The sequence below is a fragment of the Meleagris gallopavo genome, chromosome 12 (assembly GCF_905368555.1).
Source record: "Meleagris gallopavo chromosome 12, MGAL_WU_HG_1.1, whole genome shotgun sequence".
In the NCBI taxonomy this organism is placed as follows: Eukaryota; Metazoa; Chordata; class Aves; order Galliformes; family Phasianidae; genus Meleagris; species Meleagris gallopavo.
Genome location: NC_139415.1, coordinates 8,314,535 through 8,342,516, shown reverse-complemented (window position 1 = coordinate 8,342,516; position 27,982 = coordinate 8,314,535). Strand labels below are relative to the sequence as shown.

Genomic DNA, 27,982 nt, shown 5'->3' with positions numbered 1-27,982 from the left:
AACAAACCTTCCCACTCTGTAGCTCCTAATGCTCTGTCCGTATTGGTGGCCTATTTTTCTGCTTAAGGATAGGGAGGGACCGTTGAGTCACACACAATCTCATGCCCTCCTCCTCCTCCTCCTCTCATTTAAATATTAATATGATGAATTATTACTAGAGTAACAGCTGTGCACTGCTCATATCACAGAAACATAACCTCCTCCTCCTCATCAGATCACAGCTATTCCTGACTAGCATTTTCTGGTCGACCTTCTCACTTGTTCTGTATGACTTTTTAAAAATCATTTTGTTAGTTCTGGTGTGGTGTCATTAGGATAATTGTTTCGCTCTGTTCTTTCTGCTTAAATATTAATGATACTGAGGAAGTCAAAAGATAGCTTCAATAATGGTAAGTTAAACGTCTGTGTATTCTCCTATGAGATCTGTGTGTTTAGAGAGAAAAGTATAAAGGATTAAGATCGAACTTTCTACCTAACATTTAAAAGCCTCTCTCTTGAGAATAACCAGAATAGCAGTAGGTGGTCTTTTATACAAATGAAAGCATTGTACTTTAGTCAGCCAGTGCCTCCAGATAATTCAAAGGAATAACTAATGTTGTACCAAGAAGTACTAACACATTGCATTCTCTGTAGATAAAGTGTTATAAGACAGACTGCTAATTAATAAGGTGACGATCTGCTGAAAATAAGTACTTAGCATCAAAGAAGGGGAGGGGATATGAGAGAAATACAGCACTACGAGTTATCTCAGAAGGACTGGAAACACCAAGGTAAAGTATTCACAGGGAGATCGGAAAATGTTTAGTCCTGTGAGTAAAGTCCTCCTCTGCTATACACCTTTAGAATGTTTCTTGTGTTTGTGAGTGTGTGTGAGTGGTTTAACAAACCGCGCTCCTTCTCATCTCAAGTGTCACTTCTTGTAGTGCTTTCACGCTGTGGAAAGGGTGGCTGGTTTTGTTGTTTTGTTGGTGCCTGGACTGCTGCTGGGGAGGGCTTAGTGCCAACAGGGCTGTGTAGAAAGAGGCTTTTCTGGATTTTCCCAATTGCTAATGCTTAATTGTATGAAAACTTGCCCAAACTTCCTTGAATTTTAACTCACTGCTCTTGTCACTTAGGGAGAAAAATCTGAGATACTCTTACAGAGATTTTAAAATGAAATGTCTGTATTTTGATCTGAAAATCCTCACTTTAAATTTTTCCCTTAAGTGATCCATGTTCTAAAGTTAAACAAAACGCTTTCAATTTGAATAAAATATTGCTTAATTTGTTTGTTGTTTTTATTTTTAAAGCTGCTCACAAATTGAATGGGGAACCTTAAAAAAAAAAAAAAAAAAAAAAAAGGAGTGTGACCTGATTTATAAATCACGCTCTTCTTTTCCTACTCCTGGAGAAACTGTTAGAAACTCATGTTCCAGTCAGCCTGAACAGTGGCTGCAGGAAGGAAGGAGGGACACTGTACCACCTGTGACCTTTTCCCATTCCAAATTTTCTGATGAGGAGAGGTGCTGAGAAGGAAGAGTAGGAACAGAATACTGAAAAATATCTTTCTTCAGTCACAGAGCCTTCGATGCAGTACTAAAAGTAGTGCTATACTTCTTGAATAACTTTTCTACTCTGTGCTCTTTTTTTCTGAGCAAGTACTTAACTGGATGCAAAGCACCCAATCCTGACTGCTCTCAATTCCCATTGTAGCCAACAAGAGTAAGCTCAGGGGCTGGGATGTGCTTGGTGCCAGGCAGCACTCGCTGGCAGGGAGCTGTGCATGCTCTCTCTGTTTATATAGATAAATTGGTATTTTTTTCCCATCTATATTCTCTTCCTCCTAAAGTTTATGGGAGTCAGAATTTTTTTTTTTTCTTTAACTTACCATTCACATCAATTGTTGTTGTATTTTTTTTATTTGTGTGAAGGTTACTGTACTGCAAATTATTTATCAAATATGCTGCTTTTATAAAAGCTTTTATACCTTATTAAACTTACCATGTATCCCTAGGTAACATCCCATTCCAAACAGTGCCTTCAGATGATTATTCGCTGTGATTGCAAATGAACCTTGTAGCAATCTCCTAACAGCCATCCGTCCTTGTGGATGGAAAGGAAACCTGCTGTCAGAACTACAAATAATTTACGTAACCCAATTTAAAGCTCTAACAAAATGTTCCCTTGTTAAGAGGATTGCTATACTTAATGTGTGAGATGGAAATACTTTCTGAAGGTCAGGAATGCACGGAAGATAGATTAGATCTCTGGAAAAGACAAAAAATATATTTTTAACAGAAGATTTTCCTCTGTCAGACATTCAACTTGGCATTGTCTGAAGCTTTATGTAAGCACAGCACCGTTCCTGTAAATGTAAACGCTGTGCTCTCTCTGCAGAAGGAGAGGAGTGTCAAAGCTTCATCTTGGCACGTGGGAAAACATAAGTGAGTGAGGGTAGACTGGGGCTGCCATCACCTGCGGCACAAATAAACACTGGTTTTAAAGAACAGAAGGGTGAATTCGGGGATGTATTTTCTAGGCTTCTGCTTGCCGTAACTGAGCATTTTGCTGAAGGATCCCAAGCAGCTTGTGTGCCTTCTTCAGGTGATGGTGGCAGCACCGAGTGAGGCCCTGCAGGGTGGCAGAGGACAGCTCGTGTGAGCAGGGGCAGCAGAAGGGACAGATCTCATTTTGGGATCTCCTGCTCGTGTCCCTCACTCAGTAAGACTTCAGGATCAGACTTACTGCTGAATGACAAACAGGTGGAACGGCCTCTGTGAATGTCAGAGAATGGGGCAGTGGGAAGGGCCTATTGCCAGGCCAGGCCCCGGCTTGTACCCCTTGCTGTGACCCGTCTTTGTGAAACTGTCAGGGGAAGCCACAAAATCTGGGTATGACATGTTGGAAAACAGCTTTGTGAAATCTAGCTTTTCATAATAAGATTGGTGTGGGGGTGTCTTGGAGTGCTTGTCGTATGGAGATAATAACAAGTTACAGCTGCTGTCATCACCTAAAAGCCAAGCTAACGCTGCCTTGTTGCTGTCTCTTCCCATCTTCCCGAGCACAGTCCCCCCAGCCAGCCAAAAGCTGAGGCTATTGAGAAGCTGATGATAGAGATTAGTTCATAGAATCGTGGAATATTTTTATGGAACAGGGAATTATGGGGTGTATCGAATAGAGCCCTCCACACCCCCAGCCTCTCTGTGCTCCCATATCTGCGCACTGCCAGTGCCCCCTTGGTCTTAGAAATATGGATCCTCTCTTTTTCAGCTCTAATATGTTCTCAGGTGAGAAGGCTCCTACCACCACTTTCTCAGCATGCCTAGTGGCTTTCAAGCTCCCAGGGCACGTCAGGAAAAGGTTGCCTAGAAGTGCAGTGCAGCCTGATAGGGGTCTGCGTATGGAGAAGCGGCTCTGCGTCTGTTCTTTTGCCCGCAAGGAGAAGTGATGGGAGCAGCTTTAGGGCAGTGGCATGGCAAAGCACAGCGTGGTTCTGGTGAGGCCACAGAGCTCCTGCATTGCCTCAGTCTGGGGAGTACTTGCCTCTTTTTGGATAGATGCAACTTGACTGACTGCTAATTAAGTCTTTGGAAAGAAAGGTTTCGTGTCAGGTACACTTCCAAATCTGAACTTTGCTGGAAAATTTAGCTCAACTGCTTTGTCATTTTACAAGAACTGGGCTGGAGGAAAGCATTGATTTTTGCCCTACTTTTAAAACAGGTGAGCAAAGAGAGTCTTTAGAAGTCCTTTGCTGTTCCAGAACAGGAGGACATTCTTGAAATCAGGAATCAAAGCTGTGTTTTATCCTTGTGGAAAAATCTCTTAATGTATATGAACTGGAGACCTCAGGTTTTGTAGGCTGGATAGATGTGGTAGCAGACAAATTCCCCAAGCAGTCTGTCAGTACTGGGTGTGCTCCGGCTGAGAAAACTTCTGAACAGGAATTCTCCTGTGACTGTATCTGTGGGCTGCTGCAGGTTTTGTTAGGTTGGGGCACCTTAGTATGGTGTAAGTGAACCATTCCTCCCATGTACTGCTTTCAAAGGCTCCTGCAGGTAAGAAGCTGGAAGCAGCTCAAATGCAGAAGAAATGAGGACTGAATGAGTTGAGAATTTTTAAGGAATAGGCTGGGGAGAAAACTTTGTAAAAAATGTAAAAAAATCTTACTTGAATTTGAAAGGAGAAAAGCAAATAGCAACTGAGAATTGAATGGGAAATGAGAGGAGAGCTGGAGAAATCAATGGAGCAGCTGAAAGGGGGTGGAGAGGCTGGTGTGGAAGATGTGCAAACAGAGCTACATGGGGATGGGGATGTTCTGGTGCTGGGGGAAATCCAGCCTGGACAAATTACCTAAATAGAATTGTCTGAATTATCTAGAAATTGTGAAATACCTAGAATTATCTGCAAATGCTCAAAATTCAGAACTTTGTGGATCTGCAGTTGGTGAAAGAAGTACCAATAACTTTGAAAACCCGAATGGTAGAATAAAGTACCAATTGCTTTGAAAGTTTTAGGAATTTAAAATTGGCTACTATTAACAGTTATGTTGACCTTGATCTTTGTGACTCGGTTCAGGAAAGTGGAAATGGTAATATCCTGGTAGCTTTGCAGATTGTAGAAATAAAATTAATGGATATTTGCAGATCTCTTAAGCCCTGTAATGTAAAAAATTCCCCTGTGATTCTGTCCTCAGAACAGGGCAGGGCGTGGTGAATAAGACATAGGGCAGTACATGGATTTTATTTTTCCTGGTATCCAATTACTGCTAATCAGGTGAACACTATCTGTCTTGTACAATGAATGAAGCAAAGCATTGAGCACTTGTGGAGAGAAAAAGAGGTATCTGCTCATGCAGCCAACATATGTCAGAGCAGATAGATCTTGTTCTGATTACCGTGATCGTCATGGCAGATATAGCTCCCTTGAAAGGTCACAGAAGTTTACTGGTGACATTAAGGCCATATTCCCCTGTTCTCTTGCTATCTGAAACATTAGAGCAATCAGGAAGATAAATTTTCTTGCTCCTCTGTGTAAAAAGGTTCAAAAGTTTCAATTACTGCTCCACTTTTTCATTTGATTTCAGCAGTTACTGCATGTTCTTGGCTGAAGTTTTCCAACTTGGCAATGGCCTGTTTGAGTCTTGCCACTGATTTACTATTACTCCTAGCAATGATTACATCCTTCTTGTTTACTAACAAGTATCATTGGACCAAGGATGATAAACACTGGGTTCAGGGTAGTACTTTGAACGCAGATTGTACGTGTAGTCCTTGAATCATCTTTTTCTTCAATTCATCTTCAATTCAAGTAAATTAATTGCCTTAATTATTTAAACAGGAGTATTATCACAGACCATAATAATCTCATTTTTTTCAGGTATTTAGACAGTCCATGCAACTGTGGAAATATCAGCCTGAGTAGTCTGACAGGAAAAAATAAATTGCTGACATTCTGAAACCTTTGCTGGGCTGGGGCAGAAAACAGCAATTTCATTTTAGTGAATATTGCACTGCCTTTTTAAGACAGTGCGTGTGTAACAGGCCAACCTGAGGGTCAAGTCTTCCTTGGAGTTGCCCTTGAAAAAGGATGTTGGAGCAGCACAAGGAAGACTCTTTGTCCAGACCTGTTAGGATGGTTGGACTCTCATGGCAAGGGGTGAGACTTGCATCCATCCTTGGCACAAAGAGTACATCTTTTCTGAGACAATTTGTAGCTTAGAGAGGCTATCTGTTTTGGAGAATTTAATAACAAGGAAAAGATAAGAGGCTTGTAGGCTGCAGTCTGTCCCTCTAGACTGCTCTTTCAAGATGGACTACCAGGAAGAGTCTTTCCACTGCTCAGTGGCTGAAGCCTAATACTTCATCACTTTGGGTGGCAAAATGTAATCTCACATTGAGTAGCCTGGCCTTGTCACAAATATTCTCCTGCAATTGAACAGAAATGAATGGACTTGTGCACCTGTCTTCTGTGATAATGGGTACAAGGGAACAGAGACTGGGCTTTCACCTGGCTCCTGTCACTGCGAGCTGCCAGGAACACTAGGCATCGTGTCCGTATGTGCTCAGTTACATTGCCCTGCAACATGACAGCAAGAGCAACCATGTAATTTCTGTTATGACATCAAGGTCTGTTGAATTGCAGCAATCATGAGAATGAAGTATTGCAATTAGAGCTGATCCAAAGGTTGAAACTCTCCTTCTTTGATTGATCTCAGATGCCTTTGTTTTGGGAGTGTCCAGATTAAACAATAAGAAGAAATTTGAGATAAGGTTTAGCAACATTTCTGTTTATTAAAATAGCTTTATCAGCAATTGATTTTAGCTGAGGCTTAAATGCTTCTCCAATGTTTCATTAAACAGAAAGAATGAGGGCAGAATATCTTTCCCTCTGCCACAAAATACAGCTTTAGATGCACGTGGTGTCTCATAAGTTTTGGTTCTAACAGCTTTGTACCAAACATGATTGTATGTGATGTGATTGGGCTGCTTCTCAGTGATTTCTCAGCACTGAAATGTCCCGTGGAGATATTTCTGTGAAGTAGTCTGCATTAGCTCTATACAAGAAGAGTGTGTCTTTGTGGAGCAGGCTGTTCAATGAATAGGCATGTAGACACCTTTTCTTGTAGGTCAAGAAGCAAACATCTTACATAGGTTTTCCTTCCAAGTGCAGAAAAGAATGAGGTCCAGGTTTACAGTTTTAGTTTTTTATGCTGGTGATCATTAAAGGCAGTTGGATCTCATGCTCTGGCATTGTCACTGAGCTCTACAGAGGCTGACAACCTTGCCCACCTTCTCCTGTATCCTCTCAGACTCTTTTTCTCTTGTGGACACACACCATGTGTGAACACCACTAACAAGTGGATTTGCTTTAATTCCTGGAATTTATACATAGGCAGATGGATTCTGTTTCTGTTTGCACGGTATTTAACAGAGAAGATTTGGGATGGTTTCGTTTTAATACTGCCTGATAGACATAATATCTCCAAAATAACAAAAATTCAGTCAGATGCAATGCTTTCAGTGCAAAAAAAAATCAAGTTCTTCTTTAGAGTTTTATAAATTCAGAGCATTGGTAAAGTCAGTTACTCAGTACAGAAGCTTAAGAAATGTGTCGTGTATTACGTATTCCTGTCATAGGTAGGAAGTGCTTCTCGGCTGTTTTGTCTGTCATGGGAACAGATAAGTAACAATGAGCAGAAACTCTCCATTTCTGAAAGCAGGGCCACCAGAAGGATCAAATGTTAACTCTTTGTTAAAGAACACCAGTGTGTTGGTGTAGAACACCATGCTAGTGTGCCTGGGGCTGACTCTGCATGAGATGACACTGTGTGTGGTTGTGGGGATGCCTCTGGGCAAAGGAGCTGTGTGTGAACACACCTGAGTGCTTGGTGCCCCTCCAAAGACAGCTCTTCTGCATGCTGCAGCCGTGCTGCTCTCGCACTGAGAGACTCAGCAGGCACATCTGCTGGGTAGGTCACTGTGTCTCACTAACATTTGTAGCCTGCAGTACATGGAACGCTGTCAGTCAGCAGTGGTGTGAAAGCGTGGTGAGGAATGGGGAGAGCAGGGCTTGCTGGTGTTAGGAAGAGCTGCACCTTGGTAGGGAGCACTGGGGGAAGGCTGCAGTTAACGTGCTGAAGTTCAGCCTGCTGAGAATTCTACCGTGGACTTTGCCCCTATTGCAACTAAAGCATTTATGTGGGGGTAAGTGGTTGAGTTTTACCTTCGTGGAGGCTGACAGAAACAAAATGAGACAGTGAATTGCTTCACCAATCTGTACTAATATTGCGAAGAGGAACAGATAGTTATTGGGATCAAATGAATAGATAAAGATTAACTTCTAAGCAGCTATTATTGGAGCCCATTTAAAGCAGTTTGAATTGGAAGAGACTTTGCTGAAGCTGATGGTAAATGCCAGGGTAAGAAGATGATCCCAGTGTTTGGCACCAGTCACAGTCTGGAGAATCTCCAATGCCTGCTGGCATTTAGAGCATGTCAGGAGCAGAAAGCTCCTCCTTATTAGTAAAAGACAAAGCGAGTTTAGACAATTCTGCTCAATTTTTCCTCTTCAAAGGAAAATTTAATTATGCTGGATTTCACTGTAGTGTAGTCGCAAGCAAATACTTTTTTTTTTTTCCTTTTTTTTTTTTTCTTGAGCTGTAATATGGAGGCTAGAGATCTCGTGCTTCACAAACCTGAAACCCTCTGCAGTAAGGATGCTTCTCTGCAGTTGTTTTGTTTTTGTTGTTGTTTTCCTGTGTAGTAGTCAATGGTGCAAGTCCCTCTTTTCTGGGCACTACAGGCAGTTGCCCTCTGTGGAGTGGACTGATGCCTTATGTCATTTCCTGTCATCTGTCCAAACCTATTTATAAAATGTCTGCTGACCCTGGCATCCAGGCAAAACTCAGTTTTCATGAGAAAATAAATAGTTTGGAAATGCATTCCCGCCCAGCAAGTGTGTCAAAACTGTCGAAAAAGAACTATCTTTGAAAATCATAATGAAAGTTGAGATTTAATGGGGTTGGAAAATGTAGGGAAATTAATAATCTGATATAGTCATACTGAAAACCTTTAGAAATAGATGGTGGAATGTGTTGGTTTAAAAGTTATGGTTTAAAAGGGAAAGGAGTTGGTTCCAGAGCTCTGTTATTAAAGTAAAATCTTTCAGTTTTGATGTCTAAAGGTACATCAAAAGCAACTTAGGCTAGCTTTTGCAGTGCTGAATATGTAGGTAGGAGATGGTTTGGATGGTAGAAGTTCTATAAAACATTTCTACTTTTCTGATATCTGCTGAAGGCAAAAAAGAAAAAAAAAACAGAAGAAAAAAAAAAGACGAGAGAATGTAATTAGCACTGTTAATGACACTTGAGCTCTCTCTCTAGCTTCAGGAGGCTGGTGGGGGTAGGAGGCTGATGGCGGCTGTAGGAGGTGCTGGGAGAAGCAGTGTGTTTCCAAGCAGGCCTGCTCTGCTATTTCAGGAATCCTCAATTAGAGTGTTGGCCACGGCTGACACACACCCCGAGCAGCAGCACTCCCACCTGGTGCCCACAGTGGGCACTCCCTGCCCTGGCTCCACAGTGCTTCTCACCTGCTGGCCTTTCACCATCTGTTGCATCCCTGAGCTCTGGGTGCAAGCACCATGGTATGCAGGGCAAAGTGAACGGAGAATGGTCCCTGCCTGATGGGCTGTGAATTAGTTTCAAAGGTACTCCATGTGACTCGAAGTCCACCTGGTTTCACCTTATTGCACTGCTCTGGAAGACACCAGCCTAGGACACAGGTGACCTAGGCTGGATCCAAGCCCACATCCTAAGCCAGGCAGGGCTCTGCAGAAGCTACGTCTGAGTGGCAGCAGTGGTCTGAGACTCCTTCAGCACAACCAGTTAGCATTGCTTTCCCAGTCCCGAATGTCTCGTGGCAGCACCACATCTCCTCCTGATTGCTCACAAAAGATTTCCTCCTGGCTGTGAGCCAGCCCATGTGCAGTTTATTGCAAAGTAATCTCTGAAAGTGTTTGAAATGCCTCAGCTTGCTCACTGCTCCTCCCCTTAGAGCCTGTAGATAGCATTTGTTGCTATTTGATATGTAAAAGTTGCATAGCCTCAGGCTGAAAGAAGTGTATCAGCTGCTGCACGTGTATTTGTATTGAGCTTTGCCCCCTGTAAATGTATTTCATGAGGATTCTGGTGCTAGTGAACGTGTTAGCAAATGTTAGTTGGATATTTTTTTCTCTGTCAATGACAAGCACTGCAATACCAGCTGTATTTACAGTCATACAGCAGATACTTCATCTCTGTAATGCAATAGCAATTAAAATGCTGCAAAAAGCTGCAAGCAGGAAGGGTTACTGTTCTATAGGAACTAACAGAAGTAGTTCTGCATGAAAACATTTATAGTTCTACAATGAAATGCAGTAGCTCTGCAATGAAATATAATTGTTCTAGGTAAATCCATCATCGGGCCCTTGTAACTTCTGCTGAAGTGCTGACGTATTTTCAGGTAGATATACAAAAACAAAGGCAGTTTTGCTGACACTACCCCACCCTATTTCCAGAGCATCTCTCCACTTTGGAGTGACCGAGGTATTGTTGATATTTAAATAACATCTGTACAGTGATATGCTTCCTTACCACACTTGTGTACTGTGGCTGAAGGACCAGTACAGAGTTGTACCAGGATAGTAGTACAGATGCCCCTGACAATTACCTTGGTCCCACTTCTGCAGGCTGATGTTCTCTAAAGTGCTTTGCTTGAGGCTTTGGATGCGAGGATCAGAGCAGCACAGTAGTGCAGTCAGAAGAACCAGGATTGAATGGGGGAGGACTGTCACACACAGAATTCCCTTGCTCTTAAGAGTTGAAAATAGACCCCAACATTTGGTGCTTCTTGTTTCCATTTCATCCTATGCCTTGCATTACCACAACAGTCCTATTCCTCTTTCTGAGAGTATTTTTCAGCTGTAGATTCATCCACTGACAGGATCTACACATCGCTACAGCACACCTCCTGTGTTCTGCGCTGGGAAGTTAGAAGAAACTCAGATCACTGGGAGCATCCAGGCATGAACACATTGGTACCAGTAAAATGTGCCTAAACCTAATACATGCTTTGGTGTCCTGCCTTCACTGCCTACCTTGGTAAATTTTTCTGTGTTTACTATTCTGTGCATGAAATAGTAATGTCTAACTTCTATGCAAAATTAGATAGCAAGGAATTTTAGAAAAGGTCCCAAAATCTGGAAGAGCTCGTGCTTTGCCAAGTGAATCTCACACGCTGAGGCTGCTTTCAGTGATGACCCAGCTACAAGTCATCTTCTATGGTTTCCTCTTCTCCCAGTACTACCATGGCTTTATCAACTTCTGCTTTAGGCAGCTGCTGTGTCCATGTGCCAAGTGTTGGTAAAGACAGAAAAAGTAGGCAATGGAACTGCCTGTCTTAAAATAAATGCAAGCTATTAAGAGAGGAGTTTGCATGCAGTTAATCTGTACTGTAGTGTCCTAGATTGCTGATCATCTACCAAGGGGGAAGAATGACTCGTTCAGTTTTAAGTTTTTAATGACTTTTTTTTTTCCCCAGAATCACAGAATTTCCAAAGTATGTCACAGGACCATTTATTTCTAACCTCAAAGTTAAACATTTTCTGAGTGACTTTCTTTTTCCACCTTCATTTGCCCTTTGTTCATTGCTGCCTTTGGTTTGAATTGCTCTCTTTGTCAATAGTCTGTTCTTTTCAATTTTTCCACTGTTTCACACAGTGATGAAGACCTTTGGGTTTGCTTTTTCCTTTCTTCTCGCTCCTCTAATGTTCTCGTATCTTTTTTCCTGATCACACTGTAGATGGGTACAAAGTTTGCTCCAGCAAACTTAGTTCTACCCAGCGAGTGCACAAGGTGATGGCATGCTGTCCGTGCCGTGGTAGCTTTGGCTATTGTAGAGTGTAAAAGGATTTTGACACCAAATTCAGGTTTAAAAAAAAAAAGGAAATAAAAAGTTAGATGATGACTTGTATGTGCTTACCTGCTGATAACATTGGTGTGAAAAGAATGGTGTCAATGAACTCAGAGAGTTTACATTAGAAAAATGTGTTTGTGTAAAATAATAAAGAAAAGAAAAACCTACATCCAATATGGAAAGGTGCAGTCTAACTTTTCAGTGAAACTCAGTTGTACCTGGACTTCTGCGCTGAATGCCAGCACCATAAGCTGCACGCTGGCAGAGCAAGGGGTTTGCAACCCCATTGAGCTGCAGGACCTGTGACATGCCAGTGTCACCAAAACACCTTCGTCTTCACTGGGAGCAGAGTTTGCTTGGTATGAGGTAGCTGAGATGATGAGAGGGAGCTGTACAGACCCAGGAAGCAGTGATTTCCCCAGAAAAACTGAGACAAAAGCTTGGAGCTGCCAAGTCACCTCGGGCAACCTTTTCATCCTTCTCATAGTCTTTCTTCCATTGCCAATCGTAATGGGTGTGGCTGCTCAAAAAAAAAAGCTTTATTCCCTTTTATGCCACAAGTTGTGATTCACACTTGGATTGAAATAGTACACTGGAATTTGCTGTTTGATCTTTTTGAACTTGGATCTAATAAAAGATTCATTGTTTCAGTTCTAATTATTTTTTAATTGCTGGGCTTTATGGCCTTCTAAGACCAATGCTCTTCTTACTTTGCAGTTAATATCTGCAAATGTTTTTGAACGAAATGGTATACTGCTTGTAGATGATATGTTATATGATAATTGTGTTCTTAGGGGAGTGGGGAAGCAACTCGATGCAGGAATTTATAGCTAATTAATAAGCTATCAAAAATGCAGATATGGATTAGCAATTTGGCTGATTAGATAGCTAAAAATTGCAGAGCAACACTTCCCCTAGATAGAAGGATCTCATTCACTACATTTACGCACAGAATGTGCTCTTAGAATGGCAGACAATAATTCCGGGGTGGGGGGGGAATCTTGATTCATTAATTAGTAACCCAGAAAAATAGTGGTACATCTGGGCTGTGTGAGATTTGGGAGTGAGCCTGTAGCTCACTCTGTGTTTGCTGCACTGCTTTGCAAATGTCCTGGGCTGCTGTGCAGCAAACTCCATGGATGTGTGACTTTTCCACCTGACTGACACGACAGTGTAGGTGCTGGCAAAAGTACAGTGGACGTAGTACAGTGATAGGGTCTCCAGCTGTTGTTGCAAGGCTGCAGTATATATTTTTTCCTGCTGCAGTGCCCTAGGATCAGATTGATTTTTTGGTCTCCCATAATGAGAATACTTTGTATGGGTAGAAGGATTCTTTAATTAAGTAAATAGCTCTGGCTTTCAGACACTTAAGCCACTGCTGCTCCTGCTTTTTTTTGTGTGTCCAAAATCTCTCCTTTTAATGCAAATAAATTTTCCTTTGTGGCTTGGCTATGAGTGCTGTCCTAACATCACCTCTTCCAAGTATGCACTCTTGCAGTTTTTTTATAGACTGTATTTAAATACAGGCCTCTGTAGCAGCCAGTGCTGCAATCCTCCAGTACTGTTCTGCTGGGCAGCTAGATGCCACTCTGTTTCTGACTTTTGTCCACCATTGGCAACGTAGTCGGGTGCCTGTAAATTACCAAATATCGTAATGAGCAGCAGCAGTTTGGCTACTGACGACTGTGTGTAAGCTATTTATGCAGTTAGCAAATGCCCCAGTCACTTCTCTGCTCCCAGTAAGAGAGGAGCAGCTGGCTGGGGAGCAGGCATGCTTGTGCATGTGAGCAGCACCGAGCAGTACCAGTGGGGCTGCGCCAGTTCCCCTCCTGCAATCCTTTGTGCCATGGAACTGGCCTTTCCGCTTCTCCCTTTCTCACTCTTCAGAGCGATGCTGATTCTTCCTGCACCCGTTACTGCCAAGACTTTTATTGTTATGAGCTGGTGTGATATGGTGGCATGTTTAACAAAAAATCAAATTAGTGATTCACAATTGCCAGGGTCAATAGCACGCTGCTGTTTGGGTAGCAGCGGAGGGAGGCACAGAGCCCTGTGCACTGTGAGTAACTTCTGCACTATCTCAAGTCAGAAATAATTGGTTGAAACAGTAAAAATGAGCATTAATTGTTCTATCTTCTTTTGAGTCATCGTGCGCTGACAGGGCTGTGTGGGACCCGGGGAACGCCCCAGAGCTGTGCTGAAACTCCCTCAGTGGAACCTCAGCTTTCCTCCTGCTGCATGCAGCACTGTGATTTTCCTGCATCTTTCTAAACCTGAGAATTGAGATGTCCGCATAGAAGTCTCGTGGGGAAAATATTTAAGGTTTGAATTATTTTGCTTTATTTTGTTGTATTCGTTGTGATTCAGAGGAAAAAAGTAGAGTTTTACTGTCTGTGCCTACGTCCATTAAGAGAGATATAACTGCAGGCGAGGAGAGTAGAGAGCAAACGACTGCCGGAGTGTGAGCTGTGGGAAGCATCGTGCGGGTACTTGTGGGAGAAACGTTCAAGGCCACAATGACACAGGGACCTCAGAAAATGTGAGTGACACCGTTCTCTTCAGGGCAGGAGAGCCACGCTGCCCTTCCTGCTGCGCGGTCTCTTCCACCACGCAGACACTGAGCGTGAGCACGACGGTGCGGGGCCTGCGGCCACCAGCCCAGGTAACGCCGCTGGTGGAGCCGGGCCCGCCGCCTCCACTTCCTGCGCCGGCTGCACGGAGCCAGGGCTGCAGGCCGGCATCCCGTGTGCAGAGAGCCGCGTGGCCGGATCCGGCCTTCGGGTCTGCGGTGTCTCTGAACCGACCCTAGGCCTCGCCCAGAGACACGCTCCGGGTCAAACGCACGAAGCCGGTGATGTGACGGCGGCGTCAGGATGGAGCACAGACCGCACCGGAGGAGGCAATTGTTAACCGGTGCTCAGAGCATGAGCGGTACCGACAGGACGCCTCTGACGGCAGCGCAGCCGCAGCGCTCGGCCCCGTGCCGGCGGAACCGTCCCGAACGGACGCCGGCCCGCCGCCCCGGCAGCGGGTACGAGCGCCGCGAACGGCTCCGGACGCCGGGCCCGCCCCGCTCCGGGACCCCGCGGCCCGGCCCCGCCCGGCCGAGGCGGAGCCGCCGCCGTCCCCGCCCCCGCCTGCCCTCCGCGCCGGGTTACATGGCGGCGGCTGCGGCGGCGGCGACTGCGGCGAGGCGGGCGGGCGCCGGGCGGGAGCCGGTGGCGGGGCCGCGGGGCCCGGCCGCGTGAGCAGCGCAGCGCCCGATGAGCCGGGGGAGGCCCGTGAGTGCGGCGGGGGTTCGGGGGAAGGTTGGGCAGGGCGCGGGGCTCGCGGCCGCCCGCGCGGCCCGGCCCTAGGCACAAAGGCGCTTTGTTCCCTCCCGCCGCGGCGCCCCCTGCCCGGCCCGCTCCGCTCCTCTCGCCCGGCGCGGCCCTGCGCACTGCGGCGGCGGAGCGGGGGCGGCGGGGAGGCGGGCTGCGCTGCGCCCCGGGAACGGCCGTGGCGCCTCCCGGGCGGGGCGTGGGGCTCCCTCCGCCGGGCCGGGCCGGGGGCAGCGCGGCGCGGCCTGAAGGGCGTTTGAAGGTAGGGCCGGGCCGAGCGCGGAGTTCCCCTCGGTTCGTTGGGGGTGCGCGCCGTGCGCTCGGCCACGGGGAAGGATGCGCCCGGCGGGAGGTGGCCGGACGTCCGATGGGGCCGCGGGCGGGCCGGGCCTCGTGAAGTCGGCGGAAGTTTGGCAGCACCGCCCGGGCGCTGCGGTACCGCCGGGCGGCTGTGCGCGGAGCCCACGGCGGCACTCCGCCCCGGGCGGCGCCGAGCGCTCGTTCTGCGGGGAACTCGGTGCCGTCTGTGGCCGGCGGGACGCTGAGGTAATTGTGTCCCGGAGGAAGCAGCGGTCATTGTCTGCCGTCGTGCGCCCGGTGCGCGCTGCTGTAAGCGCCGTTGTCAGCGGGCGTGTATCTGCGTGCCTATCGAGGCGCTGTGATAGCGCACGATGTTTATAAACCAGCTGCGCGTTCCACAGAGCAGTGGCTTAAAGTTGAAGCAAGTTCTGGCTTGGTAGCAGGGGCCAGTAAGTGTGTTACACAGGGACTGGGAGCTCTGCATCTCGCCCAGCCCTGCGCTGAGACTGTTGCCGGGCAGACGTAACAGTTCTTCAGCAGCGGTAAGGAGTAGTGGCAGCTTTCATGCAGGTACCCAGAAGGAGGGCTGCACTGCTATTCCAGCGTAGCTCACCAGGCTCCGTGACTCCTCCATCTCCTCCAGGAGACTTTTGTGACCCAGCAGTGATCGCTGGCATTCCGGGAGCGGTGGGAGGCAGCGAGCAGCGGTTCTGAGCTGGCGATGACTCACTGCCTACTGACTGCAACGTGGCTGCTCTGAAACAACGCCGCTGCCCTGTATTTTTGTAGTCAGAAGATAGCACTTAGCAGGTTGTATAATGCGCCGTTAGTCATTCCTGGGCTTTCTGTTGTGAGTAATGATTTGATCGTAATGCGGTCTGCGTGATTAAATTAACTCGTATCTTTCCATCCTGTTTGGATTTCAGAAAAAGTAAATGTCTCGTACTTGCCCTGTCGTAGTGCACATCCTGTTTCCTGAAGCAGCAGGAGAGCCCTGTGCACAGGTTGAGCACGGAGTTGGGCAGCCGCTTGCACAGTGCGTGGGGCTGCCGTCTGCAGGGTGAGGGAAGGAGCGGTCTGCTGGGAGAGTATGGCTGGATCGCTCGTAGAGCTGGGGAGGAAGGAACAAAAACAAGTAGTAATGATCATAATTTTTAAAAGGTGCTCTTGGAAAGGTGGCAGGTGATCTGAGAAGAGCCATCAGTGCCAAGTGAACAGCCTGTTCGGCACCAATCAGGGTGATTAACCCGTCTGTAATGCGCTGCCCTGTGTGACAGACCTCTTGGATTTAGATTTGTTACATGACTGCGGAAGGGGTGATTGGCTTCTTTATTTACTATTTGTTTCAAGACAGGTGCTCGGGCTGCTGGTTATGGCTGACAGCGAAACTGAAAATGCATCAAGTGTGCTGGTGCTGTTGTTCAAGTATGAGAGTCTGGAAAAACAAGCCCTAATTTTTCTGAAGTTAAAATCAGCTCTGAAATGCAAAGAAGAAAAGTTATTACTTTGACCTTATTTTGGTTTTTAAAAAGTCGTGATTTATTCTTGGTTATCCTTTAATTAATATTTTAGTTTGAGTGAAAGGAAGTTTAGGGTTTACTTTTTATTTTCTGCCCCTCCTACCCACATCTGGTCGCAGAACTGCTGGTGAGGTGTCTGTTTGCCATTAACTATATGGGGAACTACGAGCAACGTTTCCAACCCCAAGCAGAGCCCTGGGGCTGTGTGGGGCAGCAGGAAGGGCAGAGCACAGCACGGCTGTAGTGCTGCTTGTGAGAGGGGGTGGGCTGAAGTAGTGGGCGTAGTGCAGAAACATGTTTTTTGATTCAGGCTTGCTGCACACCTGTTGTTTGTTAAGTTACTATAAAAGATCACTCTCAAATTATTGAATCTTAATTTGAGTTGCTTTAAAGCAGGGTGTTTCTGCTTGGAAAATCTCTGCTTGTCCTCATCTTTGCCCCTTGAGGCACTGTCTCTTTTTGGGGGTCCAATTCCCAGCACTTCCTCCTTGCTGGAGTCCAGGCTGGGCCTTTGGGAGCAGGCTGCTTGCTTGGAGCGACACACGGAACTGGTAGCAGGATGGGGGTCAGACTGAGGGCTGCAGCGGGTTGCTGATGTCAACAGCAGACACTTGATTCATTGGTTAAGTTGCTCTGATTCTGGAAGTAATGCTAATCCTTCTGAAAATGTCTTAGTGGTTAAGTAGTGCAAAGATACAGTAGAAACTGGTGACTAAAAGTGCATCACTGGGGAGGGGTTTCAGAGTGAAAGCATTAGGACCCCCAGCTGCAAGTGGAACATCGCTCTGCTCTCCTGGAGAAAAGCAGCAATGTCATCCTCTTCTTCTGGTGCCGTTGCTTTCATGGTGTTTGGGGTAGCAGCTGGGTTAGTGAGAAGCCCTGCAGCGCTACTCCCTGCTGCTGGTGGGTCAGTTCTTGTTTGAATCAGTTCCTGTGTTTAATGGAACCAGCTGAAATGGAGGTTCCAGATGCGTTGCACATCTGCTGCAACCCAGCCGTGTGTTGCTGAACGTTGAAGACATCAGTGATGTTAAACAGTAGGCTTAATTAGAAGGGGAGAGTAGAACTGTATGAGATGGCCCTACAGGTACAAAACACAACACAGCCGTGGGTGTTGAAGCAGAGGTTTGGACCTTGGGTAAGCATGAGATGTGACGTGTGGGAGCTCCAACAAGGCATTGCTGTGACGGTTTGTGGGATATGAGGATTGGAAGGGAAAATGATTAAAGTGAACTTTAGTTTATCAGCAGGCAACAGCTCAACTTGAGTGAACCTGAAACTGGTGCATGTGATGGAGAAAATATTTTTAGACTTATATTAAAAAAAATAAAAACAAAGACGCTGGGCAGCAAAGCAAAAGTTAATGCTGTTGGTATAGGAGCGCTATACTTGGCACTCTCGATTTAAACAACAAAACCAGCAGAGGGTGACGTGTTTCCTTTCCTTCCTCCTTGCTGTGGGCTGTCCTGGGTGTGCGCACCTGGGCGCAGGGGGAGCTTGGTGTCCTGCATATATATGATTTCTGCTTATATTGTTGCAGGACAGCCCTATGCTGCAGTGAGTGGTGGTCCTTGGGGCTTTGCTGCACTCTTGTTTCTGTTTGCCAGTCTGCCTTTTGCATTATTTCTGCATGCGATTCTGATTAGCGAATTAAGAGGCTGTTGTTTAGAGTACATTAATAATTTGTCAGCTGCTGTGCTGCAAGGAGTATGGAAACTTGTTCTGCTTATTCCTGGTTGTTTCACTGAAATGTTAACTGTAGGAACGCTCTCCCTTAGAACTGCTAATTCTGAATACTAGGACAGTTGGGAAAACCTTTGTTTGCATAGAGGGCTGGCTGAAGAGCTCACGTGTGTTCAGTGATTAACTATGTTTAGACCGAAGCTAGGACATCCTGTGGCTTGCTGTCACTCTGGTCCTTGGGGAAGAACATCCAAGTGGAATTGGCCAAAGCGTGCCTTGCTGTGCAGGGTGTGCCTTCTGACTCTTCTGTATGTGGTGTCTCTGAGCTTTTGGAAGAAACAGTGAGGATTTCTGCAGAAATATAATGCGGTTTTCCTGACAGCGTTCTGCTGCTGCGACAGGGAAACCTACCGAGAAAATTGCTACTTTTGTTTTCATAACTAGTAATTGCATTTATTAGGCTATTAGAAAAATTAATGATGTCTGAAAGTGCCCGTACGTTAGAGGAAACGGAACTGCATTGGTTGTTATGTGAAATGCTGTCCTTGTGATTTCTTTCTTTCTATAATCTAGCATGATTAAATGTGGAGGTAGCTGGTAAACTGTAATTTATGTAATATCTAGGAGAGGTGTCCTTGTGATTCTTGCAACAATCAATCTGCAGAGGTAAAACAGGGCTCTGAGTAAGCTTTGTGCAAAGTCACAAGGATTTAAGGCAATGGATGTGTGTGATGTATTCTGGAATTCAGTCAGTCTTGGAAGTTTATCCTTTACCCTTCTTGTGAACAGTACTCGGTTATGTCTGATGGCAAAATAGTTAAATGCCCACTTCTGGCTTTGAGTAAAAATAGAGTGAAGAATTCCAGGTTCTGTATGGTGCTTCTTAAACTCTTCACTTACGTGCCTTACATTCTCACTAGGTTACGTATATAAAACCTTCACAACGCGTGTTTAGAAGTGATGCTCTGGTGATTATTGTCAATTTCTTTCTGCAAGAAGTATGAGAAGAATACGTCACTTCTAGTAGTTCAGCTTCTGTGGTGACCTGGCGTTTTGTGAGTGAACACTAAGCTGTATATCAATGACAACTTTGGGAGCTGGGAGAGGAAGAGGACTTCTGTACATGCTGGAATACTGATCTCTTTTTGTCTTCTTTTCAGGTTGCCACAGAGTAAGATGGATGGTAGCTTTGATTGTGATTGTGGTGAGCTGGAGCCACCTGATCATTAACAGAAGGCATCTTTTGTAAATCAAGAGCTGCCAGTTTCCTGTTTAACCAGACTGTAAACAAAGGAGAGGAAAAAGGAGGAAGAAGAAAAAAATAGTGCTTACCAGCACCATAGAATGACGCTGCTCAGGACCAGTCCAACACTGAATGTATCTGCACTGTGAGGAGGAGGATGTTAATAGAAGCCTATTATGTGCATATTTATTCACATTTTTGTTAAATGTTAACCAGTTTAGCACAGTAGAGCTGAGTGCATAGTATGTCATTTCATTCCGTTTGAGTTTCTTGTGAGTATTTTCTTTAATGTCTGCAGAAATGCTGCACCTTTCTTGAACTATGAATGCTGCAATCTTTCTATCTTATGCTCGGTTTGAGTTCTAGAGCTGACGGGCTCTAAATTCAAGGGGACACAACAGGCCTGGCTGGCTCATAATGAAATGAGAGTGTCAAGAAACCATCTTGCAGTCGAAGCCAAGTGTTTCTTCTCCCTTTCCGTAAGACCTTTCCTTCAGATACCAGTGGAAGTGTCTCCGCGTGTTTACAGAAGCTTAGTAGTTTGAGGAAAAAGAAAACGTAAAGAATTTTAAAATGGCAGAAAAATTTGAAAGTCTCATGAACATTCATGGTTTTGATCTGGGCTCTCGGTATATGGACTTAAAACCACTGGGCTGTGGTGGAAATGGCTTAGTTTTTTCTGCTGTCGACAATGACTGTGACAAGAGAGTGGCTGTCAAGAAAATTGTCCTTACGGATCCCCAGAGTGTTAAACATGCTCTACGTGAGATCAAAATTATTAGAAGACTTGACCACGATAACATTGTCAAAGTATTTGAAATTCTTGGTCCTAGTGGAAGCCAGCTAACAGATGATGTGGGCTCCCTGACAGAGCTGAACTGTGTTTACATTGTCCAGGAATACATGGAGACGGATCTGGCTAATCTGCTAGAGCAAGGCCCTTTACTGGAAGATCATGCCAGACTTTTCATGTACCAGCTGCTACGTGGGCTCAAGTATATCCACTCTGCAAATGTTCTGCATAGAGATCTCAAACCAGCTAACCTTTTCATTAATACCGAAGACTTGGTGCTGAAGATTGGGGACTTCGGTCTTGCACGAATCATGGATCCTCATTATTCCCACAAGGTGTGTGAAGAGTGGAAATACTTAAGTGATATGCTGACAACCGTGCCTCCTTAAAGTAGTATCTTCCTTCTTGCAGAATTAAATAAAATTGCTGGTTCTTGTCAAGGTACTTAGAGTAAAATGCAGTCTGTAGAAAGCTTCTTTAGCAGTGGGATATCAGATTAGGGGTCGTACGCACAGTAGAAATGAAATACTTGCAAGTCAAATGAAACGGGTCTCTAGGTGACGTCTTTTATCTCAAATAGGGGCAATTAACAATTACTGTAGCATAAAATAAAGCATAATTAGATGTATTCAGAAAAAGCAGGTTATTTTTAACTGTGAATACCGAACTTGGGATTTTTCAAGAGCACCATGTAGAGGCATAAGTGAGTAAGCCTTAGGTAAGATTATGAATGGTACATGCGTAGTGTATGAGTGTGGCCATTTCCTGGGATTTATTCAGGGATGCCTCATTCCTGGTTCAGGAGATGTCTCCTCAGAGAGCTAATTATTTTGTCTGCATTTATTTGGCACCTGGGGATTATGAAGTTTTATTGTAGTGTCTGACTAAAAAGTAGAATCACGTTTGTCTGTTGTTACTGTTCATTCATAAAGATAGTGCTGTTCCATTTTAAAAGGTAGCACGTGACTTAGAACTACTCCTAAGACCACAAGACCAAAATCTTCAAGTGTTGCATTAAAACGCAAGGGGAAAAAAAGTAATTAAAAACACACCTCTTGAAAAAAATGTAAGTAAGCATTTTGTTTGTTTTTGTGTATTTGTTAGGGCCATCTTTCTGAAGGATTGGTCACTAAATGGTACAGATCACCCCGGCTTTTACTTTCTCCTAACAACTACACTAAAGCCATTGACATGTGGGCTGCAGGTTGCATCTTTGCTGAAATGCTGACTGGGAAAACCCTCTTTGCAGGTGAGTAGAAGAAAAATTGTCTGTGTTCCTAAAAGGAATGGTGTTGCCTGATGATATTCCTAAGGAAGGATTTGTTCTCCTGGTTAGTATCAATTCTCTCCGACTGTCAGGATAATGCTGTATTATTATACAGTTGTGCTATAAATTGATGCATTTGTGTGTCTTCTATAAATAGCAGAATTTAACTTAGTGAGCACACACGTGGTTAATCTTCCTGTGATTTGGTTAAGCTCTATTTATTGGCTGTGTAAGAAGTGTTCTAAATATGTGTTCTGTGAATTGATGTTTCCAGGGGGTGTTAAGGGTTATGAATGGTCCAAGCATTGCATTTATAAGTATTTCTTAATTTAGTCAATCTTAATTGCATCTTGCTTCTTTGTATTTTAGATGGTGAAATAGTAGACCATTTCCCCTTCCTCCTCTTTTTTTTCTATTTCAGTGTACACAATTTTGACCTGAGAAAGTTGCCAGCTTTGATAATCTTCAGATGTTCTTGTGTTTCAGTGGTATTAGCAGGACTCGAGGATTTTGAAATGCAGTGTAGCATCCCAAGGAGACATGTAACCTCCTGATGTTTCTGGTAAAATAGGAAGCAATGCTCTAGTCTCGTGGGGGTGCTTTAGTTAGAATGAGGAGTGCTTTTCTGAGGCAAATCTCTGGGTAGCCTTCCTGACCACAATGTTGATTTTTAGCTCAGTGCACAAACTGGACTCAGATAAACCCAAACTGCTTTTTGCTCTGTTGAGATGACTTGGTGTGCTTCCCCTGCTGATGTGCATTCAGTCCATGGAGCAGATGAGCTAGTCTAGAGCAGTCCCCTGAAATGCTGATTTCTGTGTGGCTTTTGGGCCTGCAGCAGCAGCTGTTCTGTTGCAGTTGGTTCCTGTTGGCCCAGCTCACTGGGGTTGTGTAGATAAAACCCTCAAAGATTTGAGCTTGTGATTCAAAAGTCGCATTCCTCCTAGATACATGTGGACTAAAACCTCTGCAATAATTCTTACCTTTATACACCAAAATAAAGTGAAAGCATTTTCTCATTAAGTACTATTAAAGGAATACTGCCACCCTGAAATCATAATGTTACAGAAGTCAGTGAATAATATGCAAAGAGATTTTCTTAGATTGCACTGAGTTGCTAACACTGAGCTAATAATTACTGGAGTAGTGCTCCCAGTGTAATAAATGCTCCACTGATAAGAGATGTATTGGATTGCTTTGCCCCAAGTACTCTTACTGAAAAATAGAGAAACATGGGAGAAAGGCTGGATTTTGGCGTTAGCATAGATGGATTGCACTTGTTAGGTAATGACACCAGAAGCATTTTGGTTGTTTGTTTTGTTTTTTTTTTTCCCTTGAATTGCATTAATATTTGCCAAAGTTACAGTGGTTTAGGTTTTTTTTTTTTTAACTTGGTCTTAATAACCAAAATCTTACGTTTCCAGACTCACTTATGTACCTCCGTTGCATTGCATAGACACATTAAAAAAAAAAAAAGTTATTTAGATACAGCTGTGCCCTTCTGATTAATTTAGCACTGCTTATGTTTTCTGATTTGAAAAACAATGGCTTGTTAAAGTCATGCATTTGGAAAGTGAATATGTTTGGAAATATGCCACTTAACCTGTGCTGAGGCTCTGAATCAAGTTATTTTGCAGAGTTGTTTGGAGGGCTTGTTTTGGTCAGTCTGTAACTTCCTGCCTGCATCTGAATCATCCCCTTGGCATCTTGCTTTCTGGAAAGCTAAAGGGAACAGGAAGAAGAATGGGCTTTAAAATCCCAGAACACCTGGGGTGAGGGGGAGATGCAGTGTCATGGCAGAGGAGTCCAATAGCTGTTTCAAATAACCTTGGTTTTTATTTTTTTTCTTAATAACTCTTTTAGAATGTTAATTTCATCTAGAGTGGAATGAATAAAGCTAATTAATCTAAGTGTGGATTGGATGTGAAGTACTAGTAGAGCAGAATTCTATTTGCAACAAATTATGGGCAGTCTGATAGATTGTATTAGGAATTTGTAGTATGCTGATGTGAAGCAGTAGTGACTTAGCTGGGGAATGTAGGGCTCAGTTGCTTTCTCTTCAGTGATTCGGCTTTAGCACTTCTTTGCTCAACCTGGTAAATGCATGGCAGGGTGTCCAGTGCAGGCTGTCATGCAGATTGCTGAAGCAAAGGTCTTGAGATGCTGCAGCCTGTTTCCGTATTTATCGTGACGTGTCAGTATCTCTGGTGGCCTGAGCTCTTTGGGAAAGGAGGGAAGCACTGGCATGCAAATAACCCAGTATACAGAGATGGACGTGCTTGAAGTAGAAATGACAGCGTGTGTCTTCTCTTGGTCTTTAGGTGCACATGAACTTGAACAGATGCAGTTGATTCTAGAATCAATTCCTGTTGTACATGAGGAGGACCGTCAGGAGCTTCTCAATGTAATTCCAGTTTACATTAGAAATGATATGACTGAGCCACACAAACCTTTAACTCAGTTGCTTCCAGGCATCAGTCCTGAAGGTAAGTAATTCCAAAGAAATATTTCTTTAATATGATTAAAAAAAATCATGGAACAGTGGTGATCAGCATAGCAGTGCACGTCTGTAAGTGTTACGTGGAAGTTTCGGTTGGAAGAATCTGTGTTCTCTGAAGAAGTGTCTGCTATTGTAATAAAATAAAAAACAACACAGTTTGATTACATGATAGCTACTTGGTCATGTTGGGAGTAGAATTATGCATCTGTGCTGGACCTGCTAATGCTGGGAGACGGACAAAACTGCTCTGTTTTGAGACAGTAGCATTCTAAATATAAAGGAATGTTGGGATTGAGTCAGTTTAAAACAACTCTTGCAAATGTTGGTTTGTTTGTTGCTGTTTTTTGTTCTTTTAAGTCCCCAAAGCAATCTGTTTTGAATCTTAGTTACTGACAGCAGTGTTTCATGACAGTTGGTGGGTACTGATTCCATTTGAAGCATTCTGTCTTGTAGTATTTCTTTTTTTCCTGTTTTAGGCTTATTTATTGTAGATCCTAGGTTTGACCTCTACTCTTCTGTTTACTATGGTTGCCAAATGGCGGTTTGGGGTTTTTTTTGGCAGTAAAGTGCTAGTAATAGATACCTCCCAGTTGGCGAGCTACACTTTCTGAGCAGATGCACACCTCCAGAGCTGAGCATTATGCTGTGATCTTCAATTCTAGATGTCTGAAATGTCATTTTTCTCCTTTTAAATACCTTCTACTCTGCAGCACTGGACTTTCTGGAGCAAATTTTGACATTTAGTCCCATGGATCGATTGACAGCAGAAGAAGCTTTGTCCCATCCTTACATGAGCATTTATTCCTTTCCAACGGATGAGCCTATTTCGAGTCATCCTTTTCACATTGAAGATGAGGTTGATGATATTCTGCTGATGGATGAAAGTCACAGCCATATTTATAATTGGGAAAGGTAAATTTGTTGCTTACTGTGGCGTGTAGCATGACTGAATTGTTTCCTATTTGAAGTCATGTTGCTTCTTGGGCATTGTTTCCTTTTCTACTTGTTTCTTAAGGAAGAATCACTGGGCTTATGACTTATAAGACTGACGTGGGTATGCTTATATATCCCTGAGATATGTTTGGGAATCTAAAATCTAAAGTTTAATCTTTCCATTACTGTTTAGTTTCTTTTCCCTCCCCCTCCATGTTTTTGTGTAGATTGCTCTTGTCCAGTGCTCGATACGTACAGCAATAAAGAGAATTACAGTAGCGGTATTTGAAGTGCGTTAAACTTTACAAAGAGCTCTGTGGATGGAGTAAGCTGTTGTACATAATTCTGGATTTGAATCTTTCAGATGTGCATATGAGGATTGCTTTATGCCAGATTAAATTTAAAAAAAAAAAAAAGCAAAACAACAAACAACCTGGAAGAGGTACCTGATTTGATTAATGAAAAACTTCTGTCATCTATATTGAATTGTCATTATTCTGTGAGGGAACTGCTAACTGTAACTGTCTCTGTCTTGGGAGCTAGAAGACTGTTTTTAGCTGCTAACACTTAGGAAATTGTTTTGCAGATACCATGAAAGTCAGTTTTCAGACCATGACTGGCCTATTCATAATAACTATGAAGCTGATGAAGTTCAGCGTGATCCAAGGGCTCTTTCTGATGTTACTGATGAGGAAGAAGTGCAAGTAGATCCTCGCAAATATTTGGATGGAGATCGTGAAAAGTATCTGGAGGATCCTGCTTTTGACACCCACTTCTCTACTGAGCCTTGCTGGCAGTATTCAGATCACCATGAAAACAAATACTGTGATCTGGAATGTAGTCACACTTGTAATTACAAAATGAGGTCATCTTCATACCTAGATAATTTAGTTTGGCGAGACAGTGAAGTTAACCATTACTATGAGCCCAAGCTTATTATAGATCTGTCAAACTGGAAGGAGCAGAGCAAAGAAAAGTCTGATAAGAAAGGCAAGTCTAAATGTGAAAAGAATGGATTGGTGAAAGCCCAGATAGCGCTTGAGGAAGCATCACAGCAACTTGTTGAAAAAGAAAGGGAGAAGAATCAAGGATTTGACTTTGATTCGTTTATAGCAGAAACCATTCAGCTTAGTTTACAACACGAGCCTACTGATGTTGATAAATTAAATGACTTGAATAGCTCGGTGTCTCAGATGGAGTCGAAAGGATTAATATCGAAGTCGGTAAGCAGAGAGAAGCAGGAGAAGGGAATGGCTAACTTGGCACAGTTAGGAGCTCTGTACCAAACTTCTTGGGACAGTCAGTTTGTAAGTAACGGGGAGGAGTGCTTCCTCATAGACCAGTTCTGTTGTGAGGTGAGGAAAGATGAACAAGCTGAAAAAGAAAATACTTACACCAGTTATTTGGACAAATTTTTTAGTAAGAAAGAAGATGCTGAAATGCTAGAACCTGAGCCAGTAGAAGAGGGGAAGCTTGGGGAGAAGGAGAGAGGAGAGAGCTTTCTCAGTAACAGTGGAGAACTCCTCTTCAACAAGCAGCTTGAGGCTATAGGTATTCCTCAGTTTCATAGCCCTGTTGGTTCGCCACTGAAATCCATACAGGCCACGCTAACGCCTTCTGCTATGAAATCCTCTCCCCAGATTCCCCACAAAACATACAGCAGCATTCTGAAACATCTAAATTAAAACACTCAGCAGACATTTCTTTTATATTCATGAGCTGTGTTTGTCTTTTTTTATTACTAGTGTAAGTAATTTTTTTACTTGAATCAGATGGTGTAATTTTGGTATGGATTTCATTAGCTTTCTGTTTACCATTGTTTTTACAATCCAGAATTACTTTCTATACATAAGTTAGTTTTGTTTTTAAACTGGCATGTCGTTTGCACACAAAATTAAAGAATAGAGCAAAATAATGCAAAATGCAGGAGGTAACAAAAAATGCACTAAACCAAGTAAAAAAAAAAAAAAACAAAACAAAACCATTCTCTCAGTAAAACAATGTCCATGTTTTGCAGAAAAAAAAAAAAAAGAAACTTGCCTTGAAATCTACACAGTGAGACTGTACATAATTGCATGAGAATATCTATTTTTCCCAGAAGGTTTTTTTCATTCATGCGTCTTTCAGAGTTTTTCATACTGTACACATTTCTTAGACACATGATACCAGCAGCAACTGAAACGAATGCAGAATTTGGTACGCATGTGTTATCTACCTCAAGGTAACAGCAGTATGTGGCAAAACATTAACCACCCATAGTGCTTCTCATTATGCACTTCTATTTAGCCAGCATTATTGTAGTAGCTATTCTTATTGAAAACCATTCAATATTTATAAATGTTCTGGTATGCATTCTTTATAGTGAAGTGTTAATATGCAGCACTTTTATTTATTTTAGCAAATAAATAAGTATATTTCTGTAATTATAGAAAGTCAACTTAATTTTTGAGTTACGTTTCAGATAAAAGTTTTTGTTTAGCACTATGGTTTTATTGCCTACATAGCTGGATATATATTAACATCGGCTTATTCTGAGGCTATCCAATACATTTTTTTTCTAGTTTTCATTTCAAGTAAAGCACTCACTGTGTATAGGAATTTGTAATTGGAGGTGCTTGATCTCTACAAAAGAAATTAGGAATCGCTTTATTATAAAATGCTCCTAGAAGTCTTAATTGTGTTCATTTCTAAAAAATTTTGTAATGTTAGTTGTGTGCATGGAAATAATTAAGGTACAACATTACTGTAGGTTAAAGTTCTATATGATGAGACATTTTGTTTTTACTGTATGTTTTTACTGAATGATTCCTGCCCCCTTCCCTCCCCCCCAAAGCAAGCATGAATTAAAATTAGGTTAAATATAGCATGTAGCATCTCGGTCTTCTGAAAATTTGTTTTCCCTTCTGATTTTTTTTTTTTTTAATTAAATACTGGATGTATCATTGGCTCCCCTGTTTAAAACGAAAGACAAATAAAAACATGGCCAGCAAAAAA

The 27,982-nt window shown here is 43.5% G+C and overlaps 1 protein-coding gene across 3 annotated transcripts; it reads left to right on the top strand.

Moving 5' to 3' along the window:
* Window positions 1-214: 214 nt before the first annotated feature.
* Window positions 215-27,982, top strand: MAPK6 (mitogen-activated protein kinase 6). Of its 3 annotated transcripts, none has more exons than XM_085234367.1 (6): window positions 215-389; window positions 19,413-20,623; window positions 21,393-21,537; window positions 23,877-24,041; window positions 24,766-24,967; window positions 25,575-27,982. In XM_085234367.1, the coding sequence occupies exons 2-6, from the start codon at window positions 20,069-20,071 to the stop codon at window positions 26,671-26,673; spliced, it is 2,166 nt and encodes a 721-aa protein (XP_085090493.1). In that variant the 5' UTR covers window positions 215-389; window positions 19,413-20,068; the 3' UTR covers window positions 26,674-27,982. The 3 variants fall into 3 exon arrangements, with proteins under 3 accessions (XP_085090493.1, XP_085090492.1, XP_085090494.1); XM_085234366.1 differs by lacking the exon at window positions 215-389 and adding an exon at window positions 14,571-14,710; XM_085234368.1 differs by lacking the exon at window positions 215-389 and adding an exon at window positions 15,413-15,591.

Coding starts and splice junctions, on each gene's coding strand:
- MAPK6 (XM_085234367.1), top strand. CDS start 20,069: ATGGCAGAAAAATTTGAAAGTCTCATGAACATTCATGGTTTTGATCTG. Junction 21,538..23,876: donor TGGGAAAACCCTCTTTGCAG/GTGAGTAGAAGA, acceptor CTTGGTCTTTAG/GTGCACATGAACTTGAACAG. Junction 24,968..25,574: donor CATATTTATAATTGGGAAAG/GTAAATTTGTTG, acceptor ATTGTTTTGCAG/ATACCATGAAAGTCAGTTTT.